The sequence below is a fragment of the Natator depressus genome, chromosome 10 (genome assembly GCF_965152275.1).
Source record: "Natator depressus isolate rNatDep1 chromosome 10, rNatDep2.hap1, whole genome shotgun sequence".
Lineage (NCBI taxonomy): Eukaryota > Metazoa > Chordata > Testudines > Cheloniidae > Natator > Natator depressus.
This window is the reverse complement of record NC_134243.1, coordinates 56,227,572-56,246,548: the sequence shown is the minus strand read 5'-3', so window position 1 is coordinate 56,246,548 and position 18,977 is coordinate 56,227,572. Positions and strand designations below refer to the sequence as shown.

The following is an 18,977-nucleotide window of genomic DNA, read 5'->3' as shown; positions in this document are numbered from 1 at the left end:
GAAATCTGGGGGTGGGTCAAACCCGGTCCCAAATGCAGTGTAGGGAAAGAGGAAGTCCCGTCCTCCCCCAGATCAGCTGGGACTAGCAGCTGAGCCCACCGCAGGGTAGGAGCCACCAGCCAAATCTTCCCTAGTCCTGCCCCCTGCTCCACAGTGATTTACTCTCTGCCCACTGCCCTGGGCACCTGAAACATACAGTGGGGAGGGTCGCATGACTGCTCTTGTGGCTTCCCTTTGCTTCCTCATCAGAAAGTCATTTTTCTGTGGGGAAACAAAGAAATCTACGGGGGACATAAATTCTGTGTCACAGAATTTCCCCAGGAGTAGATCATGAACCTTAGCATTGATGGGTCTGTCAATGACCACAAACATACAGCATGCTCTGATAATAGTCATCCCTGTATCTGGATTTGATAATCTGATTTTGACAAAGGCTTTTGATCAAGGTTTTCAGTACTTCAGCATTCAGGCCAAGCCAGAAATACCATGAGGATTTCCCTTCCACCAAGAGAATTTTGGTTCTTCAGTTTCCAGTGCCATTCTAACCAAGGAAGTTGAAAGCAGAGCCAAAATAAGACAACACTTGTTTTTTTAAAAAACAAAACAAAACCAACAAATACAATTTAAAAACCTCAGTAATGGTTCCACTCAGTTCTTATTTAATCCCACCCATCCATAGCTGTGCATCAATAGAGCATCTTGCTCTATATGTCGAAATATAAGCTGCTCATATCAGGATACTTTGAATTGTGACACCCTGATTTTTGACATGGAAATAAATAATGTCAGCCCTGAGTTGACTAGGAATGCATTCCAAGACATATTTTGTGAGACACTGATTCATGATAGATCAGGTTCCAAATCCATTTGGAAATAGACTATGCCTATTTATCCAGGCTGTTGGTTTCAGATTTTATTTGGTCATTACACCGTGGTATGAATCAATCAACCCAGCTTTATTGCCAAATCTGCTGTTGAGCAGGTTTATATTCTATATCAGGAAGACAATACAAATGCATTGTAAAAATCCACTGCTGTAGAGTAGGGGTCTTGCTCACTAAACTGGACTAGCACAATATGGCATTCAGGCACAATGCTATTGAAGAGTACATAGTAATATCTGTTTCTGTTTGTTTTACTATGCAGTTACACACACTTACTTTCAAACTGTGTTCCTGTAAACTATATTTACAGCTAACTACGTGTTTGGTATCTTTATACAGGTTTTTAAAAAGTGGCATTTCTACCATGAGCTTGCCTTACTCCTTTTGCCAGCTGGATACAAATAAAACCTAGCCACAGTGAGGAAAATCTGTTCTCCTTTCAAGTGGGGATAATTTGAATGTGCTAGAAGGAAGCCCAGAGACATCAAAACTTCCATAATCCTAGATGCACCCTGGATCCATCCCTTGGAAAATCTTTCCATTGACTTTAATGGGTGTTGGAGCATGCCCTTGAAAACTTAGGGCTCAGTTCCTCCAGCGCCCCGCCCTTCCTCCAGGCTAACTGCCCACTTCTCTCAGCCAAAGGGCTTATTTTATTTTGAACACAGACAAGTATGCCTGGTAAAGTGTTACCAATCAGAATGATACAATACTAACTTTACTCCTGTGACATACCAGCCAGCAAATATTTAAATTCAAACACCACTGGAAAGTAGATATTTTATTAAAAGTTCCTTTCACACAGGTTACATTTACACTGCAACCCCTGGTATGATTTGCAGCTTATGTTGACATACCCACACTAGCTAGCTTGCTAAAAATGAGCAGTGAGGATGCAGTGGGGCGGGCTCGGTTCAGAACAGAAGTATATACCCAGGGAGGCCAGGCAGGTTTGCACCGCTGGCACCTTCACGGCTATTTTTAGTAAGCTAGACTAGCGCAGGTGTACACAGGGCTTAATATGTGCAGGGCTTGCCAGGGCTGAGCCCAGGCACCTCTAGGCTTGGCAGTTCATAGCCCTGGCATCTCTAGCCTTGCCACATCAGTTATGAAAGTAAAAAAAATTGCTTGAGCCCTGGCACCTCTTTCATTTCAAATTAAGCACTGGGTATACACAAGCTGCAAATTATTCTCTGAGTTGCAGAGTAGATGTAGCCACAGTGGTGGTTCTGACCTCCTACAGACAGGTACGAAAGGGTATTCTCAAGAAAACCTGTTTGGTTTGTGACACTTCAGACTCAATATCATTTAGAAAAAAAGCCACCAGACCCATTTCTGGCTCCCTACTCTTGAAATAACAAGAAGGTGTGTGGGTATGGGTGTGGGGTGGTCGCAGGGGTGTTGACTGGCTTTGATAGGCTTGGAAAGCTCAGTAAAGTATGAAATCTGCTTTAACACTATGGTTCAGAGTCTCAGTTGATGTCAGCCGGCATGGCTCCATTGATTTCAGTGTTAACTGCAGTTATGCCAGTTTACACTAGCTAAGGACATGATCCCCATACATTAGTCACCAGGAGAGTCGCCTGAATTCCCTTTGGATCCCTTTAAAAGTCAAAAGGGAAATTAAATACAAAAAAATAGTGCTAGTGAAACATCAAGGCCAGAGGGCAGAGTACTCTGAGGCAAACTATATCCAAGCTCTGTGACACTGATGGAAATTCTGCAACCTAGCCAGATAAATTGAACAAGCTGTCCTATTTAGGATTCAAAGTAAACACCACTTTAGGATGCATGGAGCAGTCCTCTCCTCTCAATGCTATTGTTTCAGACTTTCTGCAAAGTTGGGAAGACATTGATGTATTTGTCTAGACTCAGGTCAAGCTTTCAAGGTTATATGCACATTGATGATGGCAAAAAACACCCATTTTTTAAAATGAAATCTGCAGAATGGCAAAACCTACACTTGCTGATTTAAGAATGAAGAACAGGCGCACAAAAATTAGGGATTTCCTACCTGTCCAGCTCATTGCTCTTATCCAAACTATTTAAGTCTAAGAACACAATTGCCCAAGACTATGTAGTCCTCTGACTACACACAATTATTTTTCCCTCAGCAGGTCATGTGACAAAACCTTCTTACAGTTACCCCTTCACTCTTACCTTGTGTTTGTCTTCTCCTATCAGTCCCCAGCCTGATGTCTTCTGTACAAGACATCCTTTAGGCATTGGACATGAGGGAGAAACAGAGACACTCTCTTCCTTTCCTTCCCATATTTACTTGGAGGGTGGAGAGTTAAAATAGCTTCTGCAGGTGATCTTCAACACATGGGTAAGTTCACCCAGCCAGGGATCCTGAAGAATACCAAATACCATGTGACTTAAACTATGTTACAAGGCTCACTGAAACTTGAAAATACACCTATTTCCCTCAAATCCCCTGGCAAAAAAAGCAAACAAAAACCATTGTTGTGACATTCACACACCAAAAAAGATGTGTGGACAATTTTGACTGATCTTTGCCCCACGAAATTTTGCAGGAAACTTTACATTTGAGCAAATGAAACCTAGATGGAGCTACTATAAGGTGGGTGCAAAACTGGTTGAAAAACCATTCCCAGAGAGTAGTTATCAGTGGTTCCAGTCATGCTGGAAAGGCATAACGAGTGGGGTCCTGCAGGGATCAGTTCTGGGCCCAGTTCTGTTCAATATCTTCATCAGTGATTTAGATAATGGCATACACAGTACACTTATAAAGTCTGTGGATGATACCAAGATGGGAGGGGTTGCAAGTGCTTTGGAAAATAGGGATAAAATTCAAAATAATCTGGACAAACTGAAGAAATGGTCTAAAGTAAATGGGATGAAATTCAATAAGGACAAATGCAAAGTACTCCACTTAGGAAGGAACAATCAGTTGCACACATACAAAGTGGGAAATGACTGCCTAGGAAGGAGTACTGTGGAAAGGGATCTGGGGGTCATAGTGGACCACAAGCTAATGTGTCAACAGTGTAATGCTGTTGCAAAAAAAGCAAACATCTTTCTGAGATATATTAGCAGGAGTGTTGTAAGCAAGACATGAGAAGAAATTCTTCTGCTCTACTCTTCTCTGATTAGGCCTCAACTGGAGTATTGTGTCCAGTTCTGGGTACCACATTTCAGGCAGGATGTGGACAAATTGGAGAGAGTCCACAGAAAATGATTAAAATGAGTAAAGGTCTAGAAAACATGACCTATGAGGGAAGATTAAAAAAGTTGGGTTTGTTTTGTCTGGAAAAGAGAAGACAGAAAGGACATGATAACAGTTTTCAAGTATGTAAAAGGTTGTTACAAGGAGGAGGAAGAAAAATTGTTTTTCTTAACCTCTGAGAATAGGACAAGAAGCAATGGGCTTAAATTGCAGCAAGGGAGGTTGAGGTTGGACATTAGGAAAAACTTCCTAACTGTCAGGGTGGTTAAGGAATAAATTGCCTAGGGAGGTTGTGGAATCTCCATCATTAGAGACTTTTAAAAGCAGGTTACACAAACACCTGTCAGGAATGGTCTAGACAATTAGTCCTGCCAGGAGTGCAGGGGACTGGACTAGATGACCTCTTGAGATCCCTTCCAGTTCTATGATTCTATGAAAAGCCCTGCAAAATGGTAAATTTCAAAAACTTTTTAAGTATGAAACATTTAAGTATGAAAGTTTGGCATAGATTTCCACTAGTCACAAAACCATACACAATGCTGTATCTGTAATGGGATTGTGGAACACTTTAAGCCAGCTGGAAAGCCAACATGATTTCAGCCATTGCAGAGGGGGAAAAATATCTCTATCTAACAGTTCTATGAAAACACCTGGTAGAGCTACACAGTCCAGTAATAAGCCTGGCACTTCAGCAAGCTTGACTGGCTCTTAATGTCTACATAGCACACTGTTACAGCCACGCCTTGTTAAATATGCAAATTACAAACAAAATTAAAAAGATGTTCTATCAACCCTACAGAAATGCAAACACCACTTGGCTTAGCTCCGTTAACAACCTTCCTAGATCGTTTAATTGCCGCTCTAGCAGATGCTAGCGAAAACACCTGTCAAGCTTACAGATCACACTGGTAGGTAAGAATCAATGTTGTATGATTTCTGGATTCAAAAATAGGAAACAATTTACAGTATTATTGGATAGAAATTTGATGTCGTGCTGTCAGTCAAGAGCATCTAATTTGTAAGCCAGAGCCCAGTGCTGTTCTCTGCCTTGGCTAAATAAATGTATGATCTAGGTGACCCAGACAGATAAATTCATGGCTAGAGTCTGAGCTTAATTCCTGAGAGTGTAATTTTGGGCAACAGTACTAAATATTCAGTAGTGCTTTTCACCAGACACGCAAAGGCACATATTGTATCTCTCAGAGCTCATAGTCTCTGAGTAGGGAGGATGCCAGCCAAAGCCAATCCATAAGGAAAAGGACATCTGTTCCTCCTGCAGTCACACCTCCTGCCTTGTTGTGGCCAAAAAAAAAAAAAAAAAAAAAAAAAAAAAGAAGTACTTCCATTGTCACATATCCTTGCCTCAAGAAGTGCAAGGCAAACACACTTTTTAATTAGAAGGCTTTTCCCAGGAAACAATAGGAGTGGAGCTAGACAAGAGATGGGCAAACTAGGGCCTGCGGGCCACATCCGGCTCGCGGGACCGTCCTGCCTGGCCCCTGAGCTCCTGGCTTGGGAGGCTAGCCCCCGGCCCCTCCCCTGCAGTCCACCCTTCCCCGCAGCCACGCTGCCACATGGGTGGCACTCTGGGCAGCGGAGCTGCGCGCTCATGCAGGGCAGTGCGGCAGGCTCCAGCCAGGCGGTGCGGTTCCCATACATGTTGCTCTGAGTGGCATGGTAAGGGGGCTGGGGCTGGGGGGTTGGATAAGGGGCAGAAGGTCCTGGGGGGCAGTCAGGAAGCAGGGGGTGGTTGGATAGGGGGTGGGGTCCCGGGGGGGCAGTTAGGGGTGGGGGGTCCCGGGAGGGGGCAGTCAGGGGATGGGGAACAGGGGCAGTTGGATAGGGCAGAGGTTCGTGGGGAGGCAGTCAGGGGACGGGGAGCGGGGGGGTTAGATAGGTGGGTGGAGTTCCAGGAAGGGGCGGTCAGAGGTGGGGTTGGATGGGTGGGGGGGTTCTGAGGGGGGCAGTCGGGGGTGGGAAGTGGGAGTGGGTGGATAGGGGATGGGGGCCAGGCCGTTTGGGGAGGCACGGCCTTCTCTACCTGACCCTCCATATAGTTTTGCACCCCAATGTGGCCCTCGGGCCAAAAAGTTTTCCCACCCCTGAGCTAGATCATCCAGAGCTGGAGTGTCTTCCTGTGTAAAAGTCTGTGGCGGATCAACATTAAACTGAAAACTAGGGCTTGTTGGAAATTTTCCACTAAAACTTCTTGTTGATGAAACTTGATGGGTATTTTTACTAACTGAAAATTTTTGAATTTTTGTTGGAAAACCAAAAATGTATGGGTTTTTTGATGAAAAGTCTAAATTTTCCAATAAAAAAACAATCACTCAATGTTCTCACCAGTTGTACTGAAAACTCCACTGGTCTTGAAGCCATGGGGTTTCTGCTACATAATCTCTTTTGGTGGATTAATCTAGTCACAGTGCCACTTAGGTTTGTCCCATGGCCTCCTCCACCATGGGAGAAGAGGTAGGTCCAAAATTGAGTGAATGGCTTTTCAATTTGGTGCCCAGGGGGTCACAGCACCAGTTAGGTTTGGGACCATGGCCCCTTCTCCTTGCTGTTGCCATGAGGCTGGCTCCTGTACCAAAGCTCCCACCACAACCCCAGGGACTTGCCGAGCCTCACCCCATTTCTAGCACTCTAAGCCCTGGTCACCTCACCACTGGTATACACCAGGCATACAGCCACAGGTAAGATTGGGCGGGGCTACTTAGTACTTAACTCTGCCTGATGGGAGGTAACTGAGTACTTGAGTGGGATGTCCAATCTCCTCCCCCACTCTGTGACACAGCTGTGAAAGAATGGTCTGGCCCAGAGTCCACTACAGTCGGTGATAATTAGTCTTTGTTTGTTGTTTGCGTGGCCAACCAACACATGGGCCAACCAACAACGATCTCTGGTTAAAATTCCTATCCTGCCCTCATATGTGCACCAACTGTGGATGACTTGACAAGAGCCATACTAATGCATGCCAGCGAATTGAGGGATTTATAAAAAGAACTGATTACTTCAAGAACCAAGATTAACTTGTGCCCTTTTGGGACACTGATTATTTAACTACGATAGTCCTCAGTAAGATACATCCTTGTCTCATATAATTCATGCACCCCAGAAATTAATCAAAGAGGAGCATCATTTCAAATATGCATGTTATTCCAGCACGCTACTTGAATAGATTTCGGGCACAGTTTTAAGCAAAAAGAACAATGGATCTTAGAAGAAACATCACAGCCCCAGAAATAGTGTCACTGTAGTGGCAGGATAGTATTTGGTGCCTCCCTTTCATGGCTGTATGAGACCCTTTTCCGGTAGTAAAGGGATTTGTGTGTCTCTGGGCACACAATGTTTAGTAAAATGTAAAATGTTTAGTAGAACCCAAGGCAACTCTTTGATACTGTCTGAGAAATCCTCCTAAACTTCAGTCTGTACGTTCTTAACTAACATTTTCAAGGCAACAGCACATTAAGAAACAGCTAACTAACATTTTAAAGAGTCCTGCGATGTCACCCCTTGCTGTGCTTTCTAGTGCGACAGCACTTTAGCCAGCAGACTTTAAGGGTGTATTTATAGCCCATAAATCCAGGTTTGTCCCATTTCCCCTAGTTTAACTCGTTCATCAAGATCCAAACCATTCAGACGTCTTTCTTCTTCAAGAATAATTAGCAAGTTCAAAGGGACTAGTACCCTTCCGAACACGGACTGCAACATAGTGCTTTTAAACACCCCCGAAGGGTTACAAACCAGGCTCGTTACTCAGGTGCTTAGTCCAGACACATTCCAAGTCCTGGGGTTCTGGACCCAGATGTAGTGAAACAAAATGGCCCCTGGTTTTGGATGCCAAACACTGACAATCTCCCCTCTTATGGGCATGTCAAGAAAAGTGATCACACTTCGTGCTCACCAGGGGAGTGTCGAACAAGCTGTAGCCATGAAGGGCTTAAACTGTTCTTCAAGGAGGGCTGGGGGGGTCTGTCATTGCTCTGGGCTGTACAGGGCCGGATTAACCTTTTGTGGGCCTGGTGCCAAACATATTTGTGGGCCCCATGGGGGCAATGGGGCATGGTGTGGGGAGGTCAGTCCCCGGCACGAGGGGCCAGCCAGGAGCATGGCATAGCGGGGCAGCCTTGCTCTGCCCAGCCCAGTGCAGGGCAATGTTAACAAACTGGCAGTTGCCAGATGCACAGTGGCCCTGTGCTGCCAGCATGCCCCTTCCCCTCAGGGGCAGGCCCATGCCATGCCACAGAGCCCCCCCGCCCAACTCCCTATGACCAGAGCCCCCCCCAGACCCACTATGCCCAGTGCCCCCCGAGGCCTCCCCCAGAAATGCACAGCGCCCTACGCAACACCACAGCTGCCCACAGCCCCACCCTCCCCCAAAGAACCCCCACTCCCTATTGCCCAACACACACATCTTCCCCACCCCCTCATAACCCAGCACCTGCCCCCCGCAGACTCCCCAGAGACCCACTCCCCCACGCCCTGCCTCCTGGCCCCACTCACCGGCCCTGCTGGGAGGTGACTGTGTCTGCTGGGCTGAGTCGGCAGCACAGCCAGGGCTGGTCCCAGGGCTGGGAATTGGTCTGTCTCTTCAGGAGTGGTGCGATCAGCCAGGCCAAGGCCTGTCCCGGCTGGGCTCTCTCAAGACACACTTGCCTGGAGTGGCCCAGCCAAGCCCCCACCACTGCCCCCCTTCTCCCCCAGGCTGAGACTGACAAGGCTTCTGCACCAGTCCCAGGCGGCTCAGCTCCAGGGAGGCAGGCGGGGCCCCACAGGCCTGGAGCCAGAGGTGCACTGGGGTCCTGCCAGGGGGCTGAGAGGAGCAGGGGGTGTGACCAGGGGGAGGAGAGGAGCCCTCGGCCAGTCAGTGGGCAGGCCGAGAGGAGCAAGCGATGGGCGGGGGGAGCCAGCGGGGTCTCAGGGCACAGTGCAAGTGGAATAGGCCAGGGCCCCTTCTGAGCATGGACCCGGTGCCATGGAGCCACTGGCACCATTGTAAACCTGGCACTGGGGCTGGCATTTCATTAACTCATAACGCTGGAGCAGCTGCTTTACCACAGTAACATGTTCGCTCAGCTAGCAGAAGCAGAGGGGCTAGGCAGGTGTGACTTAGCTAGTGGGAACTTGCTGGCTGTCTGCAGGCACGGCGCATTGTCCCCGCCGCCTGCAGCTAACACGTTGGTATCTTGCATTGCCCTGTGCTGCTTGGCTGTCGGCTCCAGCCTCCCACGCCACAAGTCGTCTCTTCACCTCAGCTCACCGCATACCCGTCCCCGCCCTGCACGCTCCCCTTTGTATTCCGTTGGGCTGAGCCCCTCCTAAGGAAACCCCCCCCCAAAACCCCCAGCTGACCAAATCGTGGCACTAACATGCTATTTGCCACCACCCCACTGTTCACGCGGCTTGTGTGCTCTACCCCTTCCCACAGCTATGTCCATTTAGACACCATTGTCTCCTTATTTCCGTGTGCGCCCCATCTTTGTAGAGCCATCTCTTGCTGCCTATCTTATACTAGAACAAAAGACAGTCCCTGCTCCAAAGAACTTACAGGCTGTGTTTGTACAGCGCCTAGCACAGTGGGCTCGTGGTCCATGGCTGGGGCGCCTAGGCACTAGGATAATACAAATAAAAATTAATAGCAATGCAATGCAAGTCAGAGACCATTCTCTAGTGTTGACTGAAATGGCCACCCCAGGACCCTGTGATGCCAACTGGCAGAGGGATCCCCGGGGGGTTGGTATCTTCATACTAGTTCACCATACAGTGTCTTGTCAGGTGTGTACTGAAATCCTGTGCTACACTGATCATCATCATCTTTGCAAAAAGTATGTGCAGATAATATGTAATTGCATATGTATATTGCAGATAGATATGTATAGATTGGAAATTATGTGCTTAAAGCATTGCCATTACAGGCAGATGACCCAGAGGTAATATGCCCTAAGTCAGTTTCCAGGAGGTGAGAGACTTATCGTCCTGGCTGCCCATTGTGTGCTTTACAATGGGAATCTATTTACATACTGAGTCAAATGCTAGTGAGGAGATTATGGGCACTTCAGGAGATTAATTTAACAGGAAGCGATGACTAGTAGGTTGGAGGGAACCCAGTTTAGGGGTGAAGAACAAAGGACTGGTCTAATATAGTTAGGGGTGCAGAAAGACCCCCTGGCAGCCGTCATCTGAGGGGGGTAAGTTGCCAGCAGGCTTGGTTTTATGACAAGAAGGGCTCAGCCATCCTGGTTGAAAAACACTGAGAGAAGGACTTAGGATAAGCAGAACCTTATTAGACAAGCAGCAGCTCATTAGTGAAATTTAGGCTCTAGAACGTGTGTTATAATTTTATTGTATATGTAACCCTCCTGTGGCCAATATTTCTATGTGATATTATTTGACTCTGTTCTTTGTTAAATCAACTCATACCTGCTTTCTCTCTGAACAAATCTATGTGTTGTGGTAAGTGCAGCTATGTCCTACTGGGTAACTGCTAAACCGGGGTATATTGTTCCTTTGGGACCAGAGGATCTGTGGCTGTCCAGTGGTTAGGCACTCTAGGGAGACGCTCGGAGGACTGGCGGGGGGGGGGGGGGAGGGGAGGGCAGGAGGGAGTATGCCAATTGTTCACCTGCAGAGGGACAGCAGAGCCTGTATATTTACTTTGTCAGAAATATAAATAGTAAATGAAACAATAAATTCACACTACTGTGGTTCTTTGGATAATGTTGATCACTAATTTGGCTCCTGAACAACTGAGATCTGAGTATCACTGGGTTAGAGTCTGTGGATGGCTCCTCTCTGTGGTTTTTCCACAAGTTCACGTGGCTGGAGGTGGAGGGGATGCACCCCTGTATCCTAGTGCCCTCAGAGGAGAGGGCAAGTCCCTCCTGCACAGCCTTACAGCAGTCTTCTACAGTGCCTGCATCAGGGGAATCCTCACCCTGCTGGAACGGCAGCTTTTAGGACCGCTTTACACCACTCTGGCCATTTTACCTGGCGTAAAAGAGCAAGAGCTTCTCAAGGGAAGTGACGGGAGAAAATAATTTAAAATTGGGCATTGTAATTGAGAACATACTGTAGGAAACAACCTGGATTGGAAGCAGGGAGGAGATGATGACCTATCAGTAAAAGGCTTTCTTTTCCATCTCTAGTAGGTATGATTGGTTATCAGGAAACCAGGATGTCACTGTCACTACTCTATAAGGTTATAGAGTGCAGTGTTATGTCTCTTTTGGCAACATTTCTATGTTCTGCACAATACTAGATAAGGCATGTTAATTCCTGGAGGGATCTATTCAGCTGTTGATACATGTGTTTAACTCCTGTGTACAGGAGTTACATAGGGTTCACCAAACAGGAAATAAACCATGTCACAAAAGCTGATCTTTAATTACTTTATTTTTCACAATAATAAAAAATAAATTAGTCATAAACAAAAATAGTTAACTTTTTCCATCAAAGAGAAAATGTATACAATATGAAAAGGATGCTGTACAGTTCAGGTTCAGGTGCATTGCCAGGGATACATATTCCTGAACTAGTCACAAAGTACTTTAACTTACACTCCCCCTTTAAATCCACTCAAGGAACTGGCTAATCAGAAAATTACAAAATGGTAACTATGGATTTACAGTATGACATATATATATATGCTATAAAATTCCATGAAAACTTGGGTTAGTATGATGAAAGACCTGGACAAAAATGTAGATGGCATATGTAAATAAATACACATTAGGTCCGTTTAATAAAAATCTGCATATTCTAAATAATTGAACTATTTTGGTGCAGTGGCTTGTTCCATAGACATAGCTCAGAATACATATTTCCTATAAACATCTTGTATTTACAAATAACAAAAAATAAGTTATAATAAAGTATATCCTTCTGCCAAGATGGATGATGGGGTTAAGGTGAAATGTAAGTAATTTTACATATATAAAGTAGGTTTTTTGTGTCATTCAAATCGAGGCTTCATGATCTGCACAGTTAAGGCCCCCATCCTTAAAGACATAGGTGCTGGATCTAGAGGTGCTGGGGGTGCTTCTGCACTCCCTGGCTTGAAGTGGTTGCCATCATATACAGGGTTAACAGTGTGGTTCAATGGCTCTAAGCACCTCCACTATACAAATTGTTCCAGCACCCCTGCTTCATGATGCCCCTGATGACTTCAGGGAGGGTCAGCAAGGACACGTAGGTCCACCATGATGAGCTCATTGCAAGGTCAGTTTTGAAGAGACCCACAAAGTGCCCCATGACAAAGCAGGCTAATGAAAGCAGTGTTGGTAGAAAGTCACTGGGAAAGTGTTGAATTTTCAAAGGAAATAATCAAGCCCAAAAGATAATGGGAGTTTGCATTTCCCAATCCAATAAAATTCCAAGGAGCCTCCATTTAAAAAAATGTAACTAGCAGTAATATACTCCCTTGTGTTTCATTGAAAATTGACAAAGGGCCAAATTCAGACTAGTGTTAGTGGATGCATTTCTGATGAAGTTGCACCTGCTTTCACCAGGTCAGAATTTGAGCCAATAATGGTTTCTTATAATGCAAATTAGTTTGCCTATTTAAAAACACTAAAGATGAAAATGTTAAGTGTTAGTAAATTGCTTTGATTCAGCTCCCTAAATAGAAACAAACATAACCCCCACTAATATATTCTGTAAGCCGTGATAGGAACAAAGGAAGTTTACTTTCAGCATTCATTGTTTGAATTTCCCAATTAACTGCCCAATAGACCGATCACAAATGCTTTTATAGAGAGGAGCCAAAAGGCATTAAACACAGCTGTGCCATAAAAACCAAGTCCTGCAATGATTTTTTTCTGCTTTTGAATCTATACATGATTGCTCTAATGGTTCTTTTAAAACAATAGATGCTGTATGTGAGAATACAGGAACAATACATACTTTCATAATTGTGCAGTTATAGGTACTCTGGGTTCATTGCACAGGAATTCATTCAGTAGTTATTTTAATAAAATGAACCACCAAGGGTTCAGGAGCTGGTTGAACTAGCAGGAGAACAGCTCTACTAATAACTAGTCTTATTTCTGACACAAACTGATAAAAGCTATCTTGTTCTCTCACGCTACAAAACTTGTATTAATTCCCACAGCTGTGCCAGCTAGTCCTCTGTTCCAGGTAATAAAATGGTCTGATCACTTAGCACTGCTCTAAACATCAATCATGCTTGTTGAGTAAGCAGGTATGGCAGTAGCTATTAGCACTCCAAACCTGCAAACACTCCTCAATGTCAGTAGTCCCACTGAAATCAGTTAAGTTGTGGCTATCTCATGCATATGTGCCTTGTCTATGAACTTCTGAGTTAACACATCTCTAAAATTCAGCAAGTGTTTTCCTACTTAAAAGGACCCAATTTTGGATCTGTACCATCAGGCTATGGAAATGGGATCATATAAACATTGTAAAAACAACATTAATATTAGACCCTGCCTCTACGCAGCCTGATGTATTATGCCCCAAAGACAGATTATTACATTAGGTGTAATTGTATGAGTGTGTTGAAACCACGGCTGGGTTGTGTGATGTTCATGCAAACCCATGCAAACCTTGCCCTCTTGCTTTTGCATCAGCCCTCAAATGTAAGATCAGCAAAGTGGGTTCTCTACAGATGTTTGAGAAGCTAGATGTGGGGCTCCCTTTGTTGTGTGCTGGCTTGAGGTAATCACCTGTCAGCACTTTGCCTTATATTAACTATCCACATATTCTCCCAACAGTTACTCTGATCTTCTTTTTTATCCCAGATCATGTAACCTGAAGATTTGAAATGTGAGAAGTAATGTTTTTTCTACTATATATAAACACACAATAAAGAAAAGGTGTTGTTCAAATTAATGAGCCTGATTCTGTACTTGCTTACACTGGTTTTATACCTGTGTAACTCCACTGAGTTCATTAGTGCCATTTCTGATTTACATCAATGTAAGTGAAAGAATCAGGAACTATACATGGTGTCAGGCTAAACTGGTGCACTGCTATATAAAAACAAACACTTGTAATAATAAAAATGCAGTAACTGTTTTAAATGAATAGTTTTAAAAGTCCACTTCATGTGACAACAAAATATTACCATAGATAATATTAGTCCTTCTGCATCAGTGTGTGTAGGAAAGGAGAGTTGATTAGTTTATATTCTAGAAACATCTATCATAATTATAGTGAAACTTGCCAGTGACAATAAGAGATTAAATCTGGCCACAATCAGGCTGACTCCTTACTGCATGGTGTTTAATTAGGTGAGACTAATACTTTTTTAATGGTATATCTGAAAACTGGCCTTACACCAGATAGCTCAGTTTATATAACTATCAATATAAGTCACCACATTCAACTAACAAAGCAATGAATCTGAGGAGTAATACAGGGTATATATACATAGATACATACCCTTTTATACTCGGCTCCTATGAACTTTGTCATCTTCAATGGTAAATTAATGGAGCCCACAAAAAGATAAATCCTTCTAAGCCATCCCAACTCCCACGTGTTCGAGAGCAACACATTTTATAACTTGCTTATGAACCGTGTAAGGCACCACGTTCACATACCTATTTACCAACTCACTGTTCAGCTTATCCAAAGGTAGATGCAAACTGTTTATGGGTCATATATTTTTGTTGTTTGAACTATAATTTCTTTCTTCATCTGGGATGTAAATAATCTTTTTATGCTACAGATACTTCCCTAAAGCAGATGAAATACACTTCTCTTAAGGCAAAAGTGAAACAACATTAGATACAGTGTGTCAGGATTTGCTACAATGTGACATTCATATGAAAATTTATGTTTACTACCATTGGAACTTTGACATTTGTTTTATGTTGCATTTTCTCCCCATAATTCTTTGGTCAAGAATCTACTGTATACAGTATAATCTCAGATCTTCAAGAGCTATCTAAAGTCCTTGATGGATGACTTTTCATGAGATAAAGGCATAGAACTGAGAAGGGATCATTAACTCAAAAAAAAGTTATATAATTAGTCTTTCAATTTCACATAGGTCTCCCATTGTTTAATTAAATTAATTAGAGGGTAATCAAAGTTCTAACGACATTTAATGGTTTCTAATCACAAAGAATCATTATCGTGACATCAAATTTTAGAGACAAAGGAGAACTCCCACTGATTACAATAGGGACTCCCGATCAAACATTGATGGTACAACAGGCTCAAAGACAATCAACATAGGACTAGCATAAAGCTCAACAGGAAATATGTATCAGGTATAAATAGGATTATTTTGGCACTGTTTTTGAATTCAGACAGTGGACACCTTAAAAATGGACTCAAGATTAAAGACATCACTAGGGTTTAGAGCACATTGCAATGAGTAATTCAATAAGCAAGTTATTTTACTTACACAGAAATATCTAAAAAGACTCAATAAAAGTGGATGAACTGTGAAATGTTCAGGTAGTTTAATACTTTTAATCTGCACTGAATGCCTTTATCTGCACTGAATGCCTTTATCTGCACTGAATGCCTCATTCTGTTTAGCTCTAGCAAATCCCAGGACTGAATACAGTAAGTGTAGAAAATGCAGATCATCTAACCCAGGTGCAAATCTGTAACCATTCTTGACTGGAACAGGAAGACATGGTGTAAATAGATACTATTCTTTTAGAGTAAGTTTACTGAGGAACAACACAGGATGAAAACAAGACAAATTACACTGTAATAATCCTTCAACAGCTAGGAGTCAGGATTTCCTTAATACAGACTTCCAAACTACTGCACAAGCAGTTAGTATATATATATAAAAAAAACGCACCACAGACTGCTGATGCCAAAGGGTTATGAAAACATGTTAGAGACAGAGGGCCAGATCCTTTGGTGGCAGCTTCAGAAACTGATGGCAATCCTAATTGAATCTTATACACATTCGGATTGATCCTGTTACTTGTTGAACAATTCTACAATGAAAAATTATTATGCAGCGAGATTGCTACATCATGGTGGAAGATTTTCTGTTGGTGTAATCAGTGGAGGAACGTCACCCATGAATTTGAGCTTCAGCTGTTAGCTTCACATGTTAAAGAGAAGACTTAAGGTCACTGTGGGCACTGTGGTGGGTAATAGATTGCTTTCAACATCCATACAGACTTACCGGCTATAACTTTAGTGCACTAGTTTATGAATTAGATACAAGGCACTTACAGGCAGTCAAAGTGTGTGTACATTTGCTGCTTTGTTGAAGGCAGGAAGTTAGTGAAAGTACAGTAGAGAGAGATTAATCATGACACTAATTTAGTATGAAGGGTTGAGGTAATTAAACACATGTATTAGGGTGCTGGGAAATTGAGCTTAAATGGGTCCTAAGGGTGCTGGGTTTTTTTTTATGACATAACACTTCTCATGTATGTGTTCTACTGATACCATCTACTAATTTAAGACCAAAGCACCAAAGAAGGGTTGGTTCTCAGCAAATAATGGTGCTGCTGAATCTGTACTGGGCAAACATCTCCAGTAAATGCATCTGACTGATTTTGCTTTCATTCAGTTCATAACAAGAAGGGTGGTATTTTCCTTAAATAACAATTATTTGATGAACAGATGTATACAATAGTATCAGTAAAAAATAATGCTTTAAAAATCACGGTTTTACAATGAACATTTTAAAAAGCCAAAAAGCTCCTATTATATGCTGCATGTTATGTGTGAGACATAACCATAATCTTGATGTGCTCAGCAATATGGCAACCATCTCTTTAAGAAGGTAGAACCTGTTGTAGTCCAAACAGTAACACTGTTTATGTTCCCATATCGAAGTTAAACATGGACGTTATGGGTGATGGAGTAGTTGTTATCTGCGTCCTAGAAACCGTGATTGTCTACTGGCCACCCTTGTGCAGGATGCACAACAAGCTGTCTTGTAATAGGTATAGACACAGAGCCGGGCCTGCACCACCACATTGCAGTTGTAGTATTTGTCTTTGCAGTTTTCATCTGGGGGGAAAAAAAAGCACAGACCTTTATGATTCAGAAAGATTATGTTATCAGAGCAGATTATGGTAGAGCACAAATTTATTTTTAAAGATTCACTATCAGGTGAAAAAAGCATATATTTTAAAATAGCTACCGATGTAAGTAAGTTAAATTATTAAAACTACAAGAACTTTTTTTACTTGAATAAAATTAGAAAAAAGTGCACATTTTAAAAAAATCTCCTTTACTTTTAACAGGTTGAGGGGAGATATGATTGCTCTCTATAAATATATCAGAGGGATAAATACCGGAGAGGGAGAGGAATTATTTAAGCTCAGTACCAATGTGGACAAAAGAACTAATGGATATAAACTGGCCACCAGGAAGTTTAGACTTGAAATTAGACGAAGGTTTCTAACCATCAGAGGAGTGAAGTTTTGGAATAGCCTTCCAAGGGAAGCAGTGGGGGCAAAAGACCTATCTGGCTTTAAGATTAAACTCGATAAGTTTATGGAGGAGATGGTATGATGGGATAACATGCTTTTGGTAATTAAATATTCATGGTAAATAGGCCCAATGGCTTGTGATGGGATATTAGATGGGGTGGGATATGAGTTACCCAGGAAAGAATTTTCTGTAGTATCTGGCTGGTGAATCTTGCCCATATGCTCAGGGTTTGGCTGATCGCCATATTTGGGGTCGGGAAGGAATCTTGGAAGAGGATTGGAAGAGGCTCTGGAGGTTTTTCGCCTTCCTCTGTAGCATGGGGCACGGGTCACTTGCTGGAGGATTCTCTGCTCCTTGAAGTCTTTAAACCACGATTTGAGGACTTCAATAGCTCAGACATAGGTGAGAGGTTTTTCGCAGGAGTGGGTGGGTGAAATTCTGTGGCCTGCATTGTGCAGGAGGTCAAACTAGATGATCATAGTGGTCCCTTCTGACCTTAGTATCTATGAATCTATAAACAGTTTGTGTTTGCTTTTTACACTTAATTTGGCTTGAATAATGAAAATAGACTAGGCAGTAGCACTTGTTTTTATAGTCAGGTTTGTGTCATTTTCACTTTCAGATTCTCAGGTAATAAAAACCATGCTGCAGTGTTTGGGTGGCTAATGCTTCAGGGGAATATTAACAGTACTGCCAATCCCCAAGCACTGAAAAGTCATGAATCAGGCCCCCCACAATCACAAGATTGGCTTATAAATATTGAGATTTTGAAAAATAATAAATGTTGGGTTCTTTATATTTGCCTTCTGGGTTCTGAGCCACTAGGATGCAGTCCATTCACATTTAAAAACCATGAGGGCTAGAAACTTGCTTTTTTGATGAAAACTGAGATTCTCACATAATCACATAACTCAAGGAGCAGGGATTTTAAGAAAAAGACCAAATAACACAAGGCACACAATAAAATCATGAGACTTGTCAGTATTAATTTGTTTTAAACAAAACTGTTTCCATGTGGAGGAAGAAGAACAACAACATTTCTATCAGTCTTACGCTACATAAACAGCTAATTTTTACAAAACCTATATTTGTGAACAAATTTGACCTGAAAGTTGATGCAGAACAAAATGAGGTTCAATCTGCTTCTTAATACATCTTTATCCCCTTCTCTAGTAATTATAATTAGTAATAAAATTATTACATAAAATTATGAAAAATCCCTGACAATATCAAAGTAATGCTAAAATGTAACATTTTGGTTAATAAATTTTGTGAAAGAAATTTGACTCTGCGTTGACATCTTAGGTTGACATTTTAAAATCAAGAAGAAAAGTGAAATCTAGGAATTATTTTGGGGAAGTTCTATCGCCCGTATTATAAAGAAGGTCAGACTAGATGCTCATAATGGTCTCTTCTGGCCTTGGAATCTATGAATGTATGCAACAGCACCAGGAATTTCATACTGAAGAAATTTTTTTTTGTATGGATAGTTTCTCATACAGGGTATTGGAAGA

At 42.7% G+C, this 18,977-nt stretch overlaps 1 protein-coding gene across 3 annotated transcripts in view; it reads right to left on the bottom strand.

Annotated features, from left to right (window-relative positions):
• Positions 1 to 11,463: 11,463 nt before the first annotated feature.
• The window catches only part of THSD4 (thrombospondin type 1 domain containing 4), a 600,975-nt gene continuing 593,461 nt past the window's right edge, over positions 11,464 to 18,977 (bottom strand). For all 3 annotated transcript variants that reach the window (XM_074966229.1, XM_074966230.1, XM_074966232.1), the window contains one exon: positions 11,464 to 17,037. In XM_074966229.1, the coding sequence (XP_074822330.1) occupies positions 16,895 to 17,037 (143 nt within the window). In that variant the 3' untranslated portion in view covers positions 11,464 to 16,894. The remainder of the gene's footprint in view (positions 17,038 to 18,977) is intronic.